Source organism: Siphateles boraxobius, unplaced genomic scaffold (assembly GCF_051911475.1).
Source record: "Siphateles boraxobius isolate OS27281-9 unplaced genomic scaffold, OSU_SipBor_1 41, whole genome shotgun sequence".
NCBI classification, from domain to species: domain Eukaryota; kingdom Metazoa; phylum Chordata; class Actinopteri; order Cypriniformes; family Leuciscidae; genus Siphateles; species Siphateles boraxobius.
This window is the reverse complement of record NW_027509042.1, coordinates 31,157,799-31,180,855: the sequence shown is the minus strand read 5'-3', so window position 1 is coordinate 31,180,855 and position 23,057 is coordinate 31,157,799. Positions and strand designations below refer to the sequence as shown.

General features: G+C 40.2%; 2 protein-coding genes across 2 annotated transcripts in view; one reads left to right on the top strand and one right to left on the bottom strand.

The window, feature by feature from the left end:
- Positions 1 to 796: 796 nt before the first annotated feature.
- On the top strand, positions 797 to 15,119 carry cfap100 (cilia and flagella associated protein 100). The gene is made up of 14 exons (XM_077199132.1): positions 797 to 961; positions 1,918 to 2,006; positions 3,038 to 3,212; positions 3,365 to 3,432; positions 3,615 to 3,778; positions 4,005 to 4,085; positions 4,174 to 4,379; positions 4,520 to 4,616; positions 4,699 to 4,732; positions 6,030 to 6,184; positions 6,279 to 6,408; positions 13,770 to 13,972; positions 14,226 to 14,319; positions 14,530 to 15,119. Exons 1-14 carry the CDS (start codon positions 934 to 936, stop codon positions 14,641 to 14,643), a joined length of 1,638 nt encoding a protein of 545 aa, XP_077055247.1. The 5' UTR covers positions 797 to 933; the 3' UTR covers positions 14,644 to 15,119.
- The window catches only part of LOC143706792 (zinc finger protein ZXDC), a 21,347-nt gene continuing 13,153 nt past the window's right edge, over positions 14,864 to 23,057 (bottom strand). The window contains exons 6-9 of the mRNA XM_077199095.1: positions 19,338 to 20,203; positions 17,208 to 17,462; positions 17,032 to 17,133; positions 14,864 to 15,581 (exon numbers count right to left, since the gene is read on the bottom strand). Of these exons, the coding sequence (XP_077055210.1) occupies positions 15,495 to 15,581; positions 17,032 to 17,133; positions 17,208 to 17,462; positions 19,338 to 20,203 (1,310 nt within the window). The 3' untranslated portion in view covers positions 14,864 to 15,494. The remainder of the gene's footprint in view (positions 15,582 to 17,031; positions 17,134 to 17,207; positions 17,463 to 19,337; positions 20,204 to 23,057) is intronic.

The following is a 23,057-nucleotide window of genomic DNA, read 5'->3' as shown; positions in this document are numbered from 1 at the left end:
GCCGATCTGTTATTTGTGATCTACTATTTCAGTAATTTTTCTGAATATGGATAGTATCACATTCCTAGCAGTGGAATCATTGAAATGAAATATATGCTGAGTTTAATAGAAGAAAAGAAAAAAATATTGCTTTGAACTTGTACAAAACTGAACAGCAACCAAAATTGTAACATGTACTCTATATGTTGTGTTTTTTTCTTACCCTGGTTGGCTATATGTGTCCTGTCAAAATAGCCTAAACCCATTTATTATCCTTTCCAATTTTTGTTTTTAGGTACCCCTACAATATGCAAGCCAATATGCAAGAACTGGAATGCTTGTAAAAACTCAAAAACAGCGACTTGGTTTTAGAATAAAATATGTTTTGTTTTTTAATTAAAATTCTTAAAATGAGGGTGGAGAGAAAGGGTTGTGAAATGTGAGTTATTAGTATACAAATAATTTATAAAATAAATGCACATTAAAATTAAACTGATGAGCACATATAAATGTGTCTAATCTATTACATTATTTTTCTATTTATGGAGAGATAAGTCTGAGGAAATTATACCACAACAAATAAAATCCAAAACTACAAGATTTTAAATTAATGGTAAAATGGTGGGTATATTCTAAAGGGTTTTAAATGGCCTGGTATAGTAGGCTATATGTGTTCTAAATTTTTGCATAAAGAAGAGAGAACGTTTAAAACATAAAACGTCTGGAGGCGCTCTTACCACATCTTATGAATAATTCATCTTGTGAAATACCGCCATCTACATTTCGTGGAAAGAATATGCCCAATATAAAGTTGTCTGGGCAACCAAAAACGCAACAAGGGAAAGGTCTCCTCGAACTGGCTCATCCGAACGGGTTTACTCTTTCTGAACCATTTGCAGGTTTAGAGAGCGCTAAATTTAATTGATCTAATTCGCTATTTACCGTTGGAGCAGCATGTCCTTATCTACGACATCAGCACACAGTAAGACACATATGGATTCATACATGGGTGATTGATTTATGGGCAAGCATTTTGCATGGGCATCACTTTTCTCTAGGCTTTAATTATGTGTACCATAATTCTAATTTAATGGAACTACATCGACATGTCTTGAATCTATAGAAAAATGTATATATATATTAGGCCATATATATTTGGTTAGATGCGTTAAAGCTGTTTGAATGTGTTTGTTTGTTTGTTTGTGTGTGTGTGTGTGTGGTCCTGGGCCAAATGTCTCCACATTTTTAGTACTGTAAAAATGCTGTTTTCTGTTTAAATTAAAATTCTGGCATAATTTATCTACCCTCAAGTTGTTCCAAACCTGTATGAATTTCTTTCCTCTGCAGAACACAAAAGAAGATATTTTGAAGAATATGGCTAACCAAACAGTTGATGGGCCCCATTGACTTCCAAAGTATAAAGGAAATACTATGGAAGTCAAGTCATTGGGGCCCTTTAACTGTTTGGTTAGCCATATTCTTCAAAATATCTTCTTTTGTGTTCTGCAGAGAAAAGACATTCATACAGGTTTGGAACAACTTGAGGGTAGATAAATTATGCCAGAATTTTCATTTTTGGGTGAACTGTTCCTTTAAGCTGTCTTAAGTGCACCCGGCTGCGAGTTGGGCATTATTACAATATATCATGTAGGCTATTCAAGTCGGAAAATTAATACAAAAACGTTCAGTCATTTATATTTTACATTTATTTGTATATTATTTCCATCATTTGTTTATGCATGATATCTAACAAAAAAGTACAACTTAATTCAGCCAATCAGGCCTACTCTGAATTTGTAAATATGGTTCCCTGCTCTACTTAAAGGCTGCAATAAAGGTACTGTATAGGTCTACGGCCTATTTGCTCTGTATAAAACCCATTATGTCAATGAAATGTCCTTTTAAGTATGGATGTTTGTGTATGTTTGTTTAATTTAGAAAGCAGCGATGATGTGAATCCTTTCAAAATCCCTGAACACAATGAACTTTTCCAGATGAGGAACAAAGAAAAAATTCAGAGGATGCTGGTTTGTATCATTTAATACATTACATTTTAGCTGATACCCATTAGAGAATAAACCAGCACCAAAAAGACATCAGGGTTGTATTACAAAAACAACCTAACTTGTAGCTTACAAAAATATGTTCTAAGAAGAATGTATTACTAACATTTCCATTCTGTTATGACAAACATCCAGTTTAAAAAAAATAAATAAAAAAATAATTCTTGGTTATACAAATGTTAAGGGAACATTGCATTTTATCATTTTGCAAACATTTTGGGAATGCTATTTTAAATTGTTCGAAAGTTTAGAAACAAGAAAGCTAGACAAAAGAAAAAGCTCCACGAACAATGTATAAACGTTTTTGTGTTACTGTTTTGAAAACATTAAAGACCAGATAACTTTGAACAAACATTCCATTAATGTTACTGGAAGAATGTTTGTTATCAACTTTGAGAAAACCTGGCCAGAACGTTAACCAAGGTTCTGTCAAGAACACTATTGTCAAATACAATTGACAATTAGAATACAGTTTGGATTTGCGGTATGGCTCTATTCAGAGCAAGAACTCCCTTGCGCATCCATGCGGCGTTGCATGGATAAGAGTAGGGAGAGCAGCAATAACCCCCCTTAAGGTAAACAGATATCATTAATGTCAATATTTTAATGTACAACATCATTCAGGAATTTAGTCTGATTCAAAGGGGAATCAGAATGGTAAATCCTGACTTGGCCGAGAGGAGGAGCTGGGAATGGAGGAAGGAACTGTCTCCTGAGAAACACGATAGCTGCTTATATATGGATGCTGTGATAGGCATCGTATTCTTATAGGTGGACGTGGATCAACTGAGAGTCAGCTGATGCGAGCTTGACTAATGTGACCTGCCAGAACTGACGCTACGCTTGATTTATAAGAACATTCCCTTGGGGGTAAAAAGCTTTGAGATGGGTTTTAGGACATGAGATGGAAGGCATCTCATGTTTTAGTTGAAAGCACTTGCTTGAAGTCTGAAGCTGTGTGCTAGAAGTTGAAATTGTGCACTCTGTCATGGCAGGAGCACCAAAGTAAGTTGGCTTTACCTGTCCATGAGAAGATGACATTTGCAGGCAGAACTAGGGCAAGACAAGCCAGACTGAGGAAAGAACTGAAAGAAGGGGAGAGTAACACACCAGTCACACACACTCATGGACAGCTCCAAATTACACCCGCATGGAGGGCATCTATCAAAGGTGAGGCACGCCATACCATACCACGTCTGCATCAAACTTAAACCCACGGCAAGTAACAAGTTTAGACTAAAAATGTAAGCCTACTGTTGTAAGCCAACTAAATGTAAGCCTGCTAAAAAAAAAGTCTACTGTTGTTATTCTCATTTTCTAAGACCCCAAAATTGATAAAGGAAGCATGAATGAATATATCACTAAGAGACGAGAGCTGTTCTTACTTGAGGTAAGATGGTATTTTGTTTTCTAGTTCTTAGCACTAGCCAGGTAGACATTTGCTCACTGTCTTTGTTTTATGCACTGTTTCTGACGGGCCTTTCTTTACTCAACCTCTGTGTTTGGTTCTCTGTTCTTCTGTGTCTGATTGTTTTTGTACACATGTTCTCTATTACTTTTTTTTCTGTTTAGTATTCTCTGGCAGTAAAGAAGGAAGAGATTCAGCTACTAGAGCAAATGGCTGCAGAGGAAGAGGGAAAATTGACAAGAGCTGAGAAGTTCTTGGAAGACGATGCCATTTTGTTTGAAGAATTTCTGAAAGAAAATGACAAGAATTCTGTGGAAGCTATCAAAACGTACCAGTCATACTAACTTGCACTTATAAAACAATATAAAGAAACAGAAGTACTATCATTACAGTCCTGTTGATATCTTGAATTATAAAGCTTGAAGTAAGAAACTCAATGTTTAAAAGCTAAAAAAATTGGCATATCAAATGATTTCTTTTTGACATGGGCATGCATTAACACAGCAGAATACATAGCCTAAATCTTATGACTAAAACCATGAAATACTATTCAGTGCTGAGCAGGAGACCAAGATGAAACTGGAGAAAGTAGCTGAGATCAAGAAGACTACTTCCAAAATGGTGGCAATCAAGAGGTATAAACAATTTGTATGGTTAGATGCTTTCCAAAATATTTAATCTTGTTTGTTTATCTTTTTTTCTCTGCTTATCCTTTTATTTTAGTGACATCTCTAAGTATGAGGACATCCTGAAGGAGTATAAAAAGTATAAAGAGTTTCTGCTGATGCTGTCACCCCCAGAGTGGCAAGAGAAACAGAGATTCAAAAGCAGGCACTCTACTGACTCCACCCATACTGAGAGTGATGGAAAGCAGACAGAGAAAATCAAGAAGAACAGAGAGAGAAAGACGGTCCCTCCAGACAGCAAACGTACGCTGGCAACTTTACAAGCTTTCAAAATGATGTTTGTTTAAAATAAGATTGCAAAGTATAAATTCCATAAACACAGTTTTAATTATTGACTGCCTGATTTCCTATAAAAATTATTCACCTTACTCAAACACATATAGGTGAAGAAAGACAAGTGGCTCATGGTATATCATCCTCTCGGGAAGCCAGGGCTTCATCTAGACAAAGTGTGAAGTCCGGCCGTCAGAGTAGCAAAATGTATGTACAAACCATAGCATTGAGTGTAAAAAAGCTTTGGGTGTTTGAATGACTCATTAATAATGCTTTGTTTTCACTTTAGATCTGCACCTGGGACTGACAGTTCGGATTGTGAGGTTAATATCCACTAACATTCTTTTGAATTAAGCAGCCAATTCATTGTTCATTTACATTTTTCAAATTTTACATTTATAGTACTAAAGTGTAACAGATTTATGTTTAATGCCTAAACCTACAACCTGAAAATTAAGGGGTCAGGGTTTGGCTGGATAGCATGGTTCTGTTTGCCTTTGCCAAGAGATTCTGTAATTACACTATCTGGCAGCAAAATGGAACTTTCTCTATTGATGGCTATTCAGGCAACATATGATAATATTTAATTATAGTGTAATAAATGTTTTTTTCAATACCCGCTTCATTTATTTAAGGGCCTATCGTATAAATGTGTTAAATGAACTTGTGAAAAGAATAATATAGGTTAATGATATAATGTTTATTAAATAATCAATAAATATATATATAAAAAATATAAAATAATACATGCAATTGGCATATGCTATAACTTAAATACACCTCTTATATAAAGAGAATGCTGAAGAAAGGCTCATCAAAATAATGAAAATGTTGAAAAGATAAATTACAATATTGTATTTATACAATAATATTTTAACAAATCACTGTTTGTTTCACTCTTATTGATATTTGAAAAACCTTTTGTCAGCAAAAAAAATAAAAAATAAAAGTCATGTGGTGTGACCAAGATTCAGAAACATTTATAAAAAATATTAAATGATATCACAGAGACTTGAGTGTGTGTCAAGTTCAGCAAGTCTTTTACAAATATTACATGGCAAGGTTAGTTCAGGTTGTAAAATGTCATATTTTGTGACTCTCCAAAAAATGTAATGATATTTAAGAACATGAAAATTCATGATATTGGTGAAATATTACTGATATTAGATACTGGTGAAACATTGATTAAGATTACCACATTAAATTCAATCTTATTAATGTTTCCTCTGCTTAAATGTACTTTTTTCTCACAAAGAGTGCATTTCTAAGAACTTTTTTTAACGTCAAAACTCATATGTCATTAAGCAATATATTTTTTCCTGGTTACAACCACTGACATCACAGCTGAGGTTACATCCACCTCTAGAAAAGGACTGAGCTGTGTGTATTTTTGTGGTGCCATCAACCTATCAACGTTGTCCCGAGTGATTAGTCAAATGGCATTTACAGTTCAGGTGATTGGCTCAAAACAATAGACCTTAAAAAAAGATGGCAGATTTCAAATCACGTTCTTTCGGGGGGCTCCTATACCATTCAAGCAACTGCCAATGAGATGAATGGGAATGCTAACAGATTCCTCCTTAACCTCGTTTTAAATGACCACTTTATTGCCTCCATTAGGAGGACCCAGAAATCTTCTTCAAAGATCCTCAGGATCTGTTGAATCTGATGACTGAGCTGGAAGAGCAGAACCTTTCTCTCATCCAGAACACTAGAGAGACAGAAGAGACTTTGGAGGAGTTCAGACAGAATGCTGAACTGACTTGCAAAAACATGTGTGTACCTATGTGCCTTAGAATTGCACCAATATGATTTTTATATTTAATTTTACCAGTAGATAAATGTTTATATTTGTTTGTGTATATGCAGGGAGTCTGAGTCAAAGCAGCTAAAAGAGCAGATTGATTTCATGAGTGACACCATTCAAAAGGAGAGAGAGAGAACAGCAGAGCTTGAACTAAAAGCCAAACACTTTGGACAGTACAAACCAGAGGACCAGGTATGAATGAAAATGTTGTTGTTGTGTGTTTCATATTTTTGTTCTGTTGAGTTACTTTGTTTGTCAAAGAAGCTTACAAAGAAAATGACAGACTGCTCGTTGATTAAAACAATTGATAATCTTTTCTGGGCTGATATAAAATACAGTATGTTCCGTTTTGAATTCTTAAAATTTCATATGAATATACTGTATATTTTCACTTCCAACTTTAGTGCATCCAGTTCCTGAATAATAAATAAATTTATAAAAATATATTTTAGCCAGTCTTCTCATTAACAGTGTAATTTACTCAGTGACATTTCATCCTTGTTGAGCTTTAATTAATGCATATTTTCCTTTAAGAAGGCTGTAAGCAAAGCATTTAAAAAATGCATTGCTAAATCTTAAATAATTGATTAATCTCACATATTAACATGTTAACTTTGGAAGCACTACTACTTTGACACACATATACATGCCGGAATTCTTGTTAATTCATTTTATTTCAACATACAGAAAAAAACAATAGGTTACTGTAGTCACCCCGGTTCTCTGAAACAGAGTGGAGAGATCCACCTATGGGAAGGGCATCCGTACCTGACCTCTACAGAAGCATCCAATTGCACCAAGTCTTGCTAGTCCGACAGAGGCGCGCAGCCAATGCTAGGTAAGGCCCCACCCCTTTACCTGACGGCATATAATGCCTGCAAGCGCTGCTGTTCTCCAGTAAGTATATTCACTTCTCGTGCGGCAAGCGGGGCAAAGCTGGTGGATCTCTTCACTCGATGTTTCGGAGAAACCGGGGTTATGACAGTAACCTATTGTTCTCTTACATCATCTCGTGTTTGAGATCCACCTATGGGAGAGACATGGACAGCTCCCCGATTGCCCAATACACTCACAGTGAGCTTCTGTAAGCCAGAGGAAGATGGTCACCCAAAGGGGCGGTGCCTGACAGGTCCCATAATCACGAACCAGCCATACTGACGCACACACATAACTGGTGCTTACAGGCAGGACATGAAACGTGTGTGGCACACACAAGAGAAGGAAGGGTTAAGACGACCCTACCCCCAAAACAGAATGTGCTACCGAGGTACTGGTGACATCCAGCCGATAGTAACGTACAAACCTATGGGGAGAAGCCCAGTTGGGAGCAGAGCAAATATCCTGCAGCGATACTCCCCTGAACAGAGCCCAAGAGGCGGCTAAGCCCCTCGTGGAATGAGCTCTGATGTCCCCTGGGGGCTGCACTCCCTTCGATTCATATGCCAAAATTATAGCGTCCACAAGCCAATGTGAGAGGCGTTGCTTAGATATGGGATTCCCCATGCGAGGGGGTGCCCATGAAATAAAGAGCTGGTCACTCTTCCGAAAAGCACTGGTTCAAGCTAAATAAGTCCGTTAGGGATGAACAGGACACAGGGCATTCAGCCTTTGACCCTCCGCATTGGAAAAAGGTGGAGGGTGAAAAGCAGACAGCTCTAACACCTCCAATGTGAACGCAGGGAAGCATTTCGTCATGAAGGCCTGATTAGGCTTATGGAAAACCTTATCTCCAACAAGAGATAATTTAGTATATGAGGAATGGACCGAGAGCACATGTAGCTCACTTACACGTTTAGCTGATGGCAAGACCAAGAGCAAAGCTGTCTTAAGAGACAGCAGCTTTAGGGATATATTTCCCAGGGGCTCAAACGGGAATTAAGACAGAGTCTCCAGCACCATGGAGAGGTCCCATTCAGGGACAGTTCTTCTGATGACTGGCAAAAAGCGACGTGCACCCTTCATAAATCTGCGGATTAGAGGATGCTGCCCAACCGTTGAGTCCTCAAAACCCACATGATAAGCAGAAATCACAGCCAGGTAGACCTTAATCGTGGAAAAGGACCTACCCTTATCCATGAGGATTTGAAAGAAACACAAATTATCAGGAACTGCACACTGGTAAGATGTGAGACCACGTCCATCACACCACCCTTCAAACACTTGCCACTTACAGCCGTATAAGGACCGTGTAGAAACGGCCCTGGCGTTCTGTATAGTAGCAACCACACAATAGGTCTGTGCAGATGGGGAGCCGCCACAGCTGGGCGTATAACAGAGTGTTTGTCTCCGCCAGCCATCGTGCTTTGAGCCACCTGGGTGCTATCAGAATGAGAGACAGGCCCTGCTCTCTCACCCTGGCCAGTGTGGGAATTACCAGGCACATGGGAGGAAAAGCATACAGCAGCACTTTGGACCATGGGTGAGCCAGTGCGTCCACCCCAAGGGGCTTTAAAGGCCACGTCCTTTAGCGAGAAGAACATAGGACAATGGTGGTTTCCACGCAAGGCGAATATATCTACGGTTGCCTGTCCGAATCTCATTCATATCATACCCACTATCTGAGGGTGGAGGCGCCAATCTCCATAAATTGTGTTCCTCCTCGATAGCAGGTCCGCGCCTCTGTTCAGAATGCCTGGGACATGAGTCGCGTGTAACGACAGAAAAAAAAAAAAATCTGCTCCACACCAAAAGCTTGTGAGCTAGTTTTGACGAGCGCATGCTGCCTTGACGGTTGATATAAGCTACTGCCGTGGTATTGTCGCAGCGTACGAGCACATGATGTCCCTGCAGATGAGGCAGAAAATGATTTGGAGCACCCCAGCCTGTTAGGGACTCGTCTGTCGTCACAACTTTCCGCATCATAACCGTCCCCAGAGGGGTTCCCTGTACTTAAAAGTCCGCGCTCTTCCAGTGGCGCAAGGCTTCCGAGCAGGCGCGCGTTTACAGAGCGGCAAAGATCTATCAGGCTGAAATTTAGTGACAACACCCATTTCATGAATGCTCTCATTCTCAGGAGTCCCAGCGGCAAAACCTGGATAGATGAAGCCATAAGACCCTGCAGCCTGAGGCATGTACGATATTGTACTTCGTCCCCTCTCTGATCTGCGATGGACAGTTCATTAGAGAGAGAATGCACTATTGAGAGAGTAGTCTCTCGCATGCAGACTGAGTTCAACTCCAAGCTCATGAAAATCACATTCTGACTGGGTGTAAAATTGCTCTTGTTCACATTCACCCTGAGCCTGAGAGAGGTGATGTGTGTGAGCACACGGCAGGTGTCCTGCAACACTTTCTCCTTCGATTCGGCTATAATGAGCCAATCGTCTATGCATGTCAAAATCCTCAGAACTGACATTCTCATGGGTGCTAATCCCGCCTCCGCACACAGACAGAAACTCCTTGGGCTTAACGAGAGCCCAAACGGGAGATCTGTGAATTCGTAACGTGCCTTGGTAGGTGAAGCGAAGAAACTTCCTGTGTGGCAGATAAATGCTTATGTGGAAGAAATTATGTTTCAGATCGACCAATGTGAACCAGTCGTTCCATTTTATGGCGCGGGCGAGTGAGCCATGAGTTAACATTCTGAAATTGTATTGCCTCAAATGTTTGTAAAACACATGGAGGTCCAAGATAGGGCGAAGAGAGCCGTCCTTCTTTGGGACCAGGAAGTAATGGGAATAAAATCCCTGGTTTATCAGATTGGGGGGCACCACCTGAATCGCTCCCTTGTTTAGAAGGGAAGATATTTCCTCTTTCAGAATTTGTGCGGCGCTCTCCTCCGTGTGTGAAGAGAGAATGCCGTTGAAATGCGGGGGTTTCATAGCAAACTGCAGTCTGTAGCCCTGCATTATTGTATGCGTCACCCCTTTGAGGGCCGAAACAGTGTTCCCACCCGAGCCGAAGCTGCGCTGTGTATACCCAGATGGCTTATTTGTGATGCAATGGCACCCTCCAGTGGACGGACTAGGGGCGACATGCAGGGCTTCAAAGAGATTTTCTCTCTCTGAAGGGAGATTTCTCTGTGCGGAGAGAGGTGTTCTCTCTGTAACGAATTCATTTGATTTGTTTGTTTTAATGTGTTTTGTATGTTTTTTATGTTGGGGAACACTGGGCCGAAGCCTTTATTAACTGAGAGGAACACAGTATGTGCAGTGTGGTGACATTGCTTTTGCACTTTTCCTCACAACAGACCTCCTGAACGTGGGGGGAGAACACACAACATCCACTGAACACATTGGCTGGGCAGCCTCGAAAGGGGGGTGCCCGACTCCTCCATAAGAAACCCTCCGTCTCTTGAACAGGGGCTCTAGGGCAGGAAGAGAGTCCAAAGAGCTTGCGGCTCGTGAACGTGGACTCGATGCCCCCATCGGCCGAACATCAGGCAGGCCACTTGCGTTTCGAGTCGGTGGGGGTAGTGTTCGAGGGTTTTCCCGCCGCGGCAGAAGTCGGTTTCCCCCAGGGCTTAGCAGAGGGTGCTGCTCTTTCGTGGCTGGGGTTTGTTACGGGGCTTTTCCTTACTCTGATGGAAATTACGTCCCGAGACAGGGGGGTCAGGCAAATGCGCAGGGGACACCTGGCGTGGGGCCCCCTTCCTGGGAAGGCATAGCTTGAAGGCCTTGTCTTCCTTCTTGACGTTGCATCGTTGCTGCATTAATGCGACGGCAGGGCCAAAGAGAGCCATTGCCTGATACTACCAGAACCTGCGACGACGCTTTAAAGTTCCGTTCCCCCAGGCCAACGCCCCCGTGGCCTTGCCTCAGTCCATCCTCCTGGAAGTGTGTGAGTGAGCGGCCGCTCGCCTCAACATTGAGTGGCCGGCTCCACAGAGCGCCACCGACCAACAGCCTTAGGCCAAGGCCAACAGCTGGACAAGGGATCCCCCTCACCCGTGCTGTGGAAGGAGATCATTACTGTTAATGACCTTGTCCTCTGTAACGCTCGCCAGGCCGTCCAAACCCGTGGGCGCTTCATGGCGCTTTCTGTGGTGGGAGAGCGCGCGCTCTGGCTGAACCTGACAGTGGAAAGAGGCGCATCACGGGCGTCCCGGTAGAGCCCGTCCACTCAATGTTGAGGCGTGCGGCCGCTCGCTCACACACTTCCAGGAGGATGGACTGAGGCAAGGCCGCGGGGGCGTTGGCCTGGGGACTTTAAGGCGTCGTCGCAGGTTCCGGTAGTATCAGGCAATGACTGCAGTTCTCCGGGTTCTCCAAAGCCTCTTCCGCGTGCATAAGGCCCAAGCAGACCAAGCAGAGCGGGTGGAGGTCCTTCGCAGCAATGAGCGCACCACACGTGGCCAGGCAGGCCTGTGATAGACTGTTCCCGGGAGAAGCGGCAGATTTAGAGAGTGAGATACTGGAAAAAAACTGGCGGGCAGCCGTGGAAAGGGAAACAGATGAGAAGATGGGAGAGCGTGGGCTGCTCAAAAGCAAACGCAGCTAACGTGTAGAAACACACTGTCACGCCTAGCAGAGGCTGATCTGGCGATTTTTCCTCCTGCAGACACGTAAAGTGAGCAGCATAAATCCAACCGAACTGTGTAAGTGCAGAGATCGCGAGAAGCGAATGTCAACTGGAGAACAGCAGCGCTTGCAGGCGTTATATGGCCTCGGGTAAGGGGGTGGGGCCTTACCTGGCATTGGCTGCGCGCTTCTGTCTGTCTAGCCAGACTTTGTGCAACTGGATGCTTCTGCAGAGATCAGGTATGGATGCCCTTCCCATAGGTGGATCTCGAACACGAGATGATGAAAGAGAACTTGATTTCACAATGACGCAACGAAGTGTTTTATATATTAATAAAATATTTATTAAAATCACATGAGTCATGAAAAATGTCTGGATTGTAAAATCTTTCAGACAATTTTAGGTGTTTTAGGAGTTGATAACTCCTAAAGTTTGCTACCCTATCTTTAAACTAAGCTGTGTTCCCCAATGCTGGCTATGCAGTTTTCGGAGCAGCTAGCAATATAAAGGTAGCTTTGAAAGCATGAGATCCCACCCTCTCTTCAGAGCGCTCTCCAAAGCCACGCATTTTTCAAAACACATGAAAACACTTGTGACAATGCGAAACAGACTGTCTTTAAATAAATGTTGCTATAGTAGTCTAATTCTAATGCTAGAAAGCCTGTTTCATCATTAAAATGCATTTTCACATTCATCTAGACTGAGGGGGCAAGATAGTTCGGGTTTATGGCTGTGGATGTTCTCACAGTTTCAGAGTAAATCATGTTTTGGAAAATATATATTTCATATGAAATTTTAAAATAGTATTTGTATAATTTTTTTATAAGAATAAACAAACTTTTATAACTTTTTTTTTAGTTTCACTTTCAGCAATAATCTGCCATGTGTCTTTCATTTTCAGGACTATGTTCAATAGTGTTCAAAAGTGATTAACAGGCAATAAATAGATCATAAATGTTCCATAAATATAATAAAGTACCATAAAATCCCCTAAAAATACAAAATATTGAATAAAAAACATTATCAGACTAAAATATAGTACAAATTAATTTCATTGTTTGGTCATTTTTGACACCACCTGAGCAGCACAAGAGTGTTAAAATATCAAGAAACAACCAAAAAACAAAACACAAGTAATACTTCAGAGCCTGGGAAAAAGCTAAACAAACCAGATAGTCCAAGGTAGCAAAACACATTAACAAAACCGTAACAGTGACAAGACCATGAACACAGGGAACTCAGGGACGGCTTCCATGGCCATGACAGAACTTTGGCAGGGATGGACTTCGAGAGGACCTCCCTTGCAATGGTTGAGAGTTTGGATGCCACCGCCTCAGGTGTCTGACAGAGAAGTGTGCACGGCACCAAAGACGGGAAGAAACACCAGACTTGGGACCATCAGGCTAGGGACTGCTGGGTCCACTGAACTTAGGACCGGTACTAGGTGGTCTAGGCTAGGGAGTGCAGAGGCGGGAATGGATTCCAAGAAAAGCTCCAGAACTGAAGCAGATTCAGAGAGGTGGGATCCATCACCCTTACTGTGAAGGGGGATCCACTCAGTCCTTCAGTTCGATTAAAAGCAATGCGGGCACTGTGAGGATAATGAATTTTGATGAACCAGATCCAAAAACTCACTGTGGTCCATGAGGGAAAGATAGATTCAAACATAAATTGTAATCAATCGAGAGCAAGATTTTACTTGAAGAATGTGCACAATTCCAATGGAATCTATTATAGTTTTTGACAAGACTGTTGATTTCAGATAATTCAAAGGGATAAACTAAAAAACACATAAACACTAGCAATTATAGGCATTCAAGATGTCATCTTTACAGATTTACAACAATCATTTTAAAATGTAGGAAGGTTCTGTAAAATCCTAAAATATGCCATACATCTAACTACGAGACAGCAGAAGCAATATCACTTTTAGTCGTGCTGTTCTTGAGTCAAAGATATTAATTTTAAATTCTGATAAGACACAAGTACTACTCATTGCTTCTAGAAATCTTTGCATTGATAAATCATTGGACAGTGACGACTTGTTTAAAAACATATCTAGTGACTTAGGAATACTTGTACCTTGCCCTCAGGACAAGACTCTTGACACACTGAGCCATAAGGTGGAGGTGGTGTATCACTGCTGTGTGGGGGAAACGGAGGCAAACCTGAACACCTTGCAGATGCTGACGGCCATTGAGGAAAAATTGGGGCAGCTTCTGGAAAATGCCGAAACGATTCCAAAAGACCAAATGAGTATAGCTGAACGTGCCAAAGAGAAAGAGAGGAGAATGAGGTGACCACGTCCACTACACTGTAAAAATCTTTATTGTTGAGTTGAACTATTTCAATACTATTTCAGTTTTTGTACTTCAATATTTCATGTTCAATTCAATATTACTTGCCGTTTCTTTCTAATAGTGAAATTTTCTAGTCATTTTTGAGTGAGAATTGTTTTTGCACCAATTTTTGGTCAGTGTACATATACATTAAACCAGCAACAAAATCATCTGTATCTAGTTAGTTTCTAAACTTCTTTTATTCTTTAGACTGCGTGATGAGAAGATACATTTGCAGATTAAACAACAGGAGGAAAGACAAAAAAAAGCCTTGGAAAGATCGCAGAATGAGATTAAGAAAACGGTAAGAAAAATAAAATAAAACAAGTTTTACTGCAACAAAGGTCTAATTTACCTTTTGGCTTTATTCATAAAGGCATATCACAATTGTTTATCACTATTAAAGGGGTCATATTTATTGACCATATAATCTCCTTTTATCTCATGATATGACCTCTTTAAATGACTGACATTGCTTTTCAAACAAGTGAGAGTGTTTTCTGTATTCTTTTAGTCTGTTAAGAAGCTGATGCCACGCTCTCAGCCGCCTGTCCGCAAACATCAGACAAAAAAAAGCACTGAAACCACAGACCGGGAAAATGAAGAATTCCTGTATTTCTTTAGTTAAATCACAAGTACGCAGATAGTCGAATTTGCATCACATTTACATACATCTTACTGTAGATAGTAGATAGCATCAAGTATATAGATCTTTCCTTGTTTCTACAAGGTTTAAATTTTGAAGTTTGAAAGGACATGAATATAAATGTATGAATCATGAACATGCAAAAGCTTGTGAGAACAAATATGAAACTTTTGACAAATATTTGCAGACAAAAACTAGTCCATTTTTATGTAAAATTTTATTAAGTAAACCATAGCTAATAAATACATTTCAATTGCATCATTTAAATCATTCATTTATTATCATTTATAAAAAGTAGATTTTTTTATTTTTATAAACATGGAACATAAGTGTATCTGAACTTTACAAAGCCATACAAAAATAGGCATCAAAACAACTTTGTTCCATAATGGTCAAACAGGCAAATAAGTTAAGGTCAAATTAGACTGACTTGATTACATAAACAGTTAAAGATTTCATTGACCAATTGTATTTATTCTGGTTAAGAGACGGATCAATGATGTTCAATGCCATGTGTCTTTTGTGTGCTCACATGTAACCAGATCTAAAAACTAAATATTGAAAAAAAAGAAAGAAAAAAAATCAAGCAAGTTTTATCAAGCAAGTCACATGATCAAAATGAAACAAAAACTAAATGTGCTTTGTTTTTGGTCAAATTAGCTTTTTGTATGGAGCACAATACTATTCTGATATCCCGTTTTAAACATGAAATGAAGGGATTTGCTTATCAAACTACACAATGATAAGACCAGTAGAGGCACTGAGAAAATGTACAAGATCATCTAAGAAAGGGCCGTCATATGGCCCTTGAGTAGCACCTTCTGTTTCGACTATCACTCCAAATCTTGTAAGTTGATGGTGCTACCAGTGAACTGGGAGTTATCAGATCCATTTTCATCTTCGGCCATGACTGTGGGTTCCTACAAATGAGAATATTTAGATCAGTTCGTATGTCCAAAATTTCCAAATTGCAATACACAACAATGTCATTTTTATGGCACACAATCACGCCTCACAATCATCTGAACTGATCCTAAATAAGGACTAAATTTACCCACAAGGTTAAATTTAAAAACATTCTCACACACACACACACACACACATATATATATATATATATATATATATATATATATATATATATATATATATATATATATATATATATATGTGTGTGTGTGTCAGTTATCACAATTTTTTTTTTTTTGATTCGTCATTATGGTGTATGGAGTGTAGATTAATGAAAAAAACATAAGACCATTAAGACCAAAAAAAATTAAGGGGTTTCAATACTTTCGCAAGACACTAAGTACAGTATATATTTTTTCAGTAAATGTCAGTAACTTACAGTGACATGATCTCACTCATTTTCAGTAGCTAGGTTTCCTTCCAAAGTCGCAAATATAACTTGGAATATCGCATAAAACTAAACTGGAATATCACATGAAACATTTGTAAATAAAGCACCGTTTCAATCCAGTGAATCGAAGAGAAGAAAATCATTTCCTGACTGGGCCAAATGTTTGGCGCCAAAAAACACTAAGAAAAACGGAAGTTGCTGCAGTAGGTAAAGCCACTGTGGGTCTTTTTTTCATATTTAATAAATGACTTGCTCCGAAGATAGCACAGACGAAATGCAATAAATGCGGTCTTGTTTTCAGAGACCGATGTCTGCTGTTTGGGAAGGCAGTGGTGTTCTGGCAGGTAATTATACCATAACACTTTTACAGACCTTGGCTAAGGCATTTAAGAATGACCTAAAAAACATTTCAGATGCTGTGCAAACATTTTTCTTATCGCATGATCTGTTGTGGCAAAGTTTTTTGATGCGCAGAAGAATTTATTTGGTAAATGTGTTTGCATTGCAGTTTATGTGCATGTCTTATCGGATAAAAAAAAATTTCAGACTCAATTGAGCATTTTTAGAACTTATGCACACTTTGGTGTTTCCATACAGGATTGTTTTTATGCAATATCCCAAAATTAAAAAAAAAAATAGATTGAAGGGAACATGCCTAATGAGAGCCGGCGACTTTAGCAATATGCACGGAGCATGTGGTGTTACTTGTTAATCTTTGCATGCACCATTGGCATACATAAACAATCTTTACCCTCCACAAGGTTTATTTTTAACAGGAAGGAAACAGCAATGTCAACGACATGGAATGACATCAGGTAATGTCATTCATAAATTATAGTAGGCAATTAGCCGTTGGAACAGCTTTTTTTCTCCCACTTCAAACTACTGTCTTATCTGAAAGGCAAATAATGTTGAAAATAAATCTTTATTTAAAAAACTACAACTACACTCTAATACAAATAGAGGATACAAATGATGCAATTAATATGAGGCTTAGAAGTTGTATGAACCTGTAGGATGTTGACAGGCAGATCCACAGTGAGCTGAGAGTGTGAACATGAGTTCTGTGAACTCAACTGGAAAGCCAAGTCTCCATCAGCGGCAGGGTCATCCTACAACAAACACACTCAAATCAACTAACTGAACTGAAGTGAGAATGCTTCCAAATTCTTTCCCATGATCTCACCTGCAGCAGCTGAATCTGCACAAACTGTGCGCCTGTCACCGGATCCCGGATGGGTAGCTCACCATTTCCTGTAGCAGCTCCTTCTCCAAAATGAACGCATGAATTAGTCGCCAGAGCAGAGCTGGTGCCCTTTGATCCTTTAGTCTTTCTTTGTCCGTTCTCTGAGGCACATGTGGAAGAGCCTGGTCCTTTCTGTTTCCTCCTCTTGGCGAGCTGAATGGCCCTGTAGTCTGTGCGTGCTGATCCACTGCTCTCCTAATGGCAGAAAAAAAGAACACTCCACAGTCAGACATTTGGGTTAACTTGCTTAAAAATGACCGGAAAGGAAAATTTAACCAAATAAATTAGGCTTTCGCACCGGGTAGTAGAGACCTGCAGTCCCGCGGGACTACCACGGGACCCAGCGCAACCGAGTGCGGTGCGGGACAATATTTGATGGGTGAATGCGGGTGCGGACGGCAAGATATTATTGTGTGCGGATTGCGTGAAAATAAAATTATTTGCGGGAAATATAGAACAAAATAAAATAACAAGAAACAAATAAACCGTTATTTATCTAATGCACAAGCAACAAGGATAACTAACATAAAAACGATTTACAGGCACAAGGTCGGAAGCTAACTCTCGCGTGGTTCATAGGCGCAGAACAGCCAAGCCTACCACAGACGCAAAATGTCTGCACCGCATGACTCAGGTGGATCGTTTAGTGCTACAGATATTAGTTCGTTATTAAAGAAAGGAACATGCAAAACTACAAAACCAAACAAAGGAAAATCTGAGATTTGGAAATGTTTATCAGTAGTATGCGACAGCGATGGAAATCACCTCCCTTTTGCGAGCTGTGACAAATGCAGCAAAATACTCACATACAGCGGGCACAAGTCTGGAACTTCAGGTCTGAAACGTTATGTGTCTACCGTTTTGAAAGGCCAAACTTCCCTGACGTTTACGGCAAGTCAGTCGAAAGTGTCAAGAAATCCAGGTTTATTATTATTATATAATTTATTAGGCTATACTATAATTATTATGGTATATTTTTATTCATTTACATTTCGTACTTTTTTTACTTCTATGTTCTAAGTTCCTTGTTCATGTTCATCCATTGAATTACACGCAAATAAAATGTAACATTTGTTTATTTTCCGTTTCTTTTTTTAAAATTTATATTCAACAAGGGAGCAAGTGAAAAAATAACAGAGTAGCAGGCAGAATATGCAATGTATTAAAATAAACTACTTATACGTTTACCCGGGGGATTTTACGGGCGGGAGCGGGACGAAACTTGATTGTTGCGGGCGGGAGTGGGAGAAAATAACATATATTTTAAAAATAAAAATCCGTCCCGCGCAGGTCTCTACCGGGTAGTTCTAGGAAATAGCCACCAGGGTGGTTCCGCGAGAACTAATGGTTCCCCAAGGAACATTTTCCTGGTTGCATTTGCACCGCCAGTAGGAACTCTGTAGTGACATTTTTACTTCTTGTGACTTATTTTGACGGCACTGAGAATGCCAGAGCCTGGGCTCACAGTGCTTGCATTCTCCGTGTTCATTAGTTTACAATCTGTTGAACAGTCCTGTCTAATACGTTATTAGATAGAACTGTCATACATAGAAAGTAGACCATACATGAAAAGTTATCAGCGTATGCAGTGTGGCTGATGTCCAATGTTGCTATCTGAGCAGAAATACATTATCATTTTTGGCTTGGTCCCCTCAAAGTTGCGTTGGATTTTCTCCTTAGCGTAAAGGTTAAGAGGTGCATCTATCACTGTTTTCCATGCTATAATCTGTGAGTTTACACAGCTTTTTTTAAATGGCGGGTGCCAGTGTTTTGCGTGTATTCGGCCAATCGTTGTCACTAACGTCGGTGGTAGTTCCTATAGTGCTGGTTTAGAACCTACTCTTAAGTATGAGCTAAATTAGTTCCTCCAAAAGGAGTTCCTAGAACAAAAATCGTTCCTAGTTCCTGCGGTGCAAACACGCCAAAATCCAGGTACTTCCGCCAATAGTTCTAGGAACTGTTAAAAGGTTCCTCCGGTGCGAAAGCCCCTAAAAGAAGCTGAAATTCTAATTTATGGCTAACAAATTTTAGAGATTTAAGATTAACATGTGCTCTCGCTTTCCAACTAACCATAACAGGGCAGGGGGTGACCGAGGGCAATTCTGTTATTTTCTGCCCACTGTAGGATCCACTGTGGCTGGGGAACACAAACTGACACATCCCCTTACTGCCATCTGACTGAGCCATGACCTCCACTCTGCTTAACAAGGGCCCCACGGCTGTCTCACCGCCTGCCAGGTCAGCCTTGGCCTGCGGACAAAGTAACTCCGCTACAGGAGTTGCCGCGAGAGCCATAGAGGAGGAGAGAGAAGGAACAAGAGATGAACTGAGTGCTGAAGGAAGAGCTGAAGTCAGTGAGGAAAGAGACTGAGTGAGTGATGAAGAGAGTGATGGCGTGAGAGTAGATGGGGACTCTACAGTCAAAGGATTGCAGGAATTCAGAGGGTGGAGTTGTTCTGAAGATGCAGTACTCTGAATTGCCAGAGCAGTTAGTGTTCCCAGCTCTTCTGGGTTGACCGTTTGCACATCATCCAAATGCAATGTGGCATGGGGCAAAACCCCTCCACCTCCTCCAGCACCCAATCCCGTCTCCAATACATGGACGCCCATATCTTGCCCAGCTGCTAAAATGAGAGGATCCACAGTTTTTGCCCCGTTAAGAGCCGATCCGACTGATGCTGTATCTATTGTGAGGATTCCGGCGTTAACCAGAGGCATGTCCATGGAGAAGGATCCTGCCCCAGAGCTGCTTTCATTCCCTATAGAGACAGCAGTGGTCCCAGGACATGCAGGAATGCTGGAGAAGAGAGATGATAGGTCCAAACTGCTGAGTTCTGCTCCTGCAGGTCCTGAGGGGGCACTAACAGGCTGTGAAATACTCGTCAGCTCACTGCTGGGAGTTAAAGTGGATGTGTCATCCAACTGACTCAACACATCTGCAGGAACAACGGAACATTATGTTGGCACACAGAGGTTATGGTTACACAATTTAAACATTCAGGATTTTAAGATTTCAGTTTGATGAGTCTAAGGACTATCCAACCATAAACAATGAATACAAAACATATCTTTGGGTAATTTTGGTTTCAGTAGTGCTGGGTGGTATTGACTAAAAATCTGTATCACTGTATTTAACATGCTGATGGTTTATATGGCTGAAATATCAATATATTTTAAATATCGAACTGCCAATTGATTTTACATTTCATGTTTTCTTTTCCAGACAAAATTTTTAACAATTAGTCACTGTAACAGTTATCATAAATAGTGGATGAATGGATACAGCAATTGCTTCAGTTACGCACTGGTATCACAGTATTTGAAAAATCATTAAAGGTGCCATGTGTAAGAATTGAGGTAAAAATATCCAAAAAATGAGCTACATGCATCAAAAGAATGAGAAGAAACAAGGGCGATGATGTCATTAAGAAAATGACAAGTTATAGTGCTGCAGAGATATCAACTTGAATTAGCATGCTAAATTACTAGCCACGGCCCGACAGGTGTCATAATACCAGTTTCGGCCATGGGAGGCGGTATGCGGGCAACATAACCACCAGCCAAACTGCAATACTTGAATAACTCGCACGGCTTGTGGGCGTACATGAACCTGATGTTTGATAGTTAGCTCTACCCACAGATCCGATACGGTTTTCACCTGTTATCTACCAGAGCCCGTCTCTACCAAGCTGATGATAAAATGTAACATTAGCTAATTATATTATGTTTATTAAATTGCTTTCCTGAGGTAAATCTGACATATTTGTTCTCCAGCTATGTTAGTGACCTCTGCACGCTGATTAAAAAAAATGATTGGTCGATATTATCTATGAGGAATACATTTTGGTAAGTTGTAGCCTACTGAATCTTTCTTCAGTGTTCATGTTTTTTTACTATTAGCTAGTAGAGATGATCGGTTCACGTGCGCTGGGATCTGTCGTGTAACATTTACAAGCACCAAAACGGTATTTATTGTTTGAGTTGCATAATAAAATTGACAGAATCTGAGAACTGAGATTTTTTTATATCATAACTAACCTGCTCTGTCTAGTCTGTCGGTCTCCGTGTCCTCTTTGCTTTGCGATTTTTCTGTGCGTGACAAAATTGATGTGTGGCGTGTGTCAGTGTGAATTCGTGAGAGTTGGCAGCTCTGAATGGCACTAGCTTGGTCAATCAGCGAATGCTGTCTGTCAAATTAATGTAATTCAAACAAACAATAAAAATGTAATATGAACAAAAAGAATATGAACATATTCACTGGTAAAGGTGAAGGGGAGTAGCTTGAAGATGTCATATTTAAAAATCACTTGACATCAACCAACGTTCCTCTGGAGTCAAAGCGTCCTCTATTAGTTGGCTCGGCTTCGGCTATGGCTCTAGGGTCGTTGTGAAGGTTGGGGCGGAGCATAGAGACTATTCCGTTTCTCGTTTGTTACTCTAGAGTAGACCAACTCACTTTCTGGAGGTATACTGCCCCCATCTGGTATGGAATGTGGAGTATGAATTGATTTTTTGGCGGACATGACACAAGGCACCTTTAAAGTGAAAATAAAGCCCAGCACTAGGTTTAGGGTCTAGGTTAAGTTGCCAGGGAAAAATTACCAGAATTACCTGACTTTTTCAGTATGATAACCACTAACTTTTCTCCCTCCAAACTCAAGATATACCAATACATTATGTATATAATTTACTTCTGCAATCTTCTGCTCATTACTATACAATAAAAGCGGGCAGTACTTTGTTGTATGTAAATGAGTGGCATGAATTCTCTACTATTATGTTCCTTCAAAGAAAAACGTGTTTTGAAGGAAAAGACGGTAAGTAGTAAGACAGGAATTTTTATTTCTGTGTGAACTAAGGGTGTGCTCACACTTGGCATGTTTGGTGCGATTAAAACAAACCCTGGTGTGACCAACCCTGTTAGTTCATGATTTTTCATGGCCGATTCCGAGACCGTTTTTTTACAAGCATACTGGCAGATTCTGATACCGATTTCTGTGTTGTTTTTTTTCTTTAAGCAACAGACTAGAAAGAATATAAGTATAAATTAACAAGATGTTTATTTGGTATTTAACAGGCTAAACTGGCTTTTGGCTGTTAAAAACAATAACTGTAACCATCTGAAACTAACAGCAACAACTGCTCAATTCACTACACAATCAACACACATTCAACAATCCAAACAAAGATTTTTGGCTATTTAATCAGCATTCAGCATTTGTTTTTAAATTCGGTGTAAAGAAAAAAGGTATTTACCAGTGAAACTAACCCCCCCCCAAAAAAATTCTTTGTTTACTTCCAAACAAATGACATTTTTGCGAATGATTCCAAAGTAGTCTGTGCACGCGGGCGTACTCGGCCGAAAAAAATACAAAAGATTTATGACCGGTCAATCGGTGCATCCCTAGTTTGAATTATATATGAACGTATCACGGACCTAAGACATGTAAACCAACCAAAACCAGGAAGATGAGACCCTAAAGGACAGAATGCTCACGTGTACCTGTTTTTCTCATCATAGTAGTGATGTTGCCCATCACAGTTTTGTACAGGCATCAGGATCGAGTCTCCTCGCAGCAGATTGTTTGTGTGTGTGACGGAGGGATTCCTGTCGCCGTTTGGACTCATATACATATTTTATAAGCTCTTTGCGAGTTTTCAGCTGGTCAAAATACTATCATATGCAGGCTACGCGTGGAACAAGCGCATTTAATCCAGCACAAATCTTGTTTTGGATGTTCGGTAAGTTCCGTCTAAAAATAGGCAATACGTCATAAAAGCCGACCAATC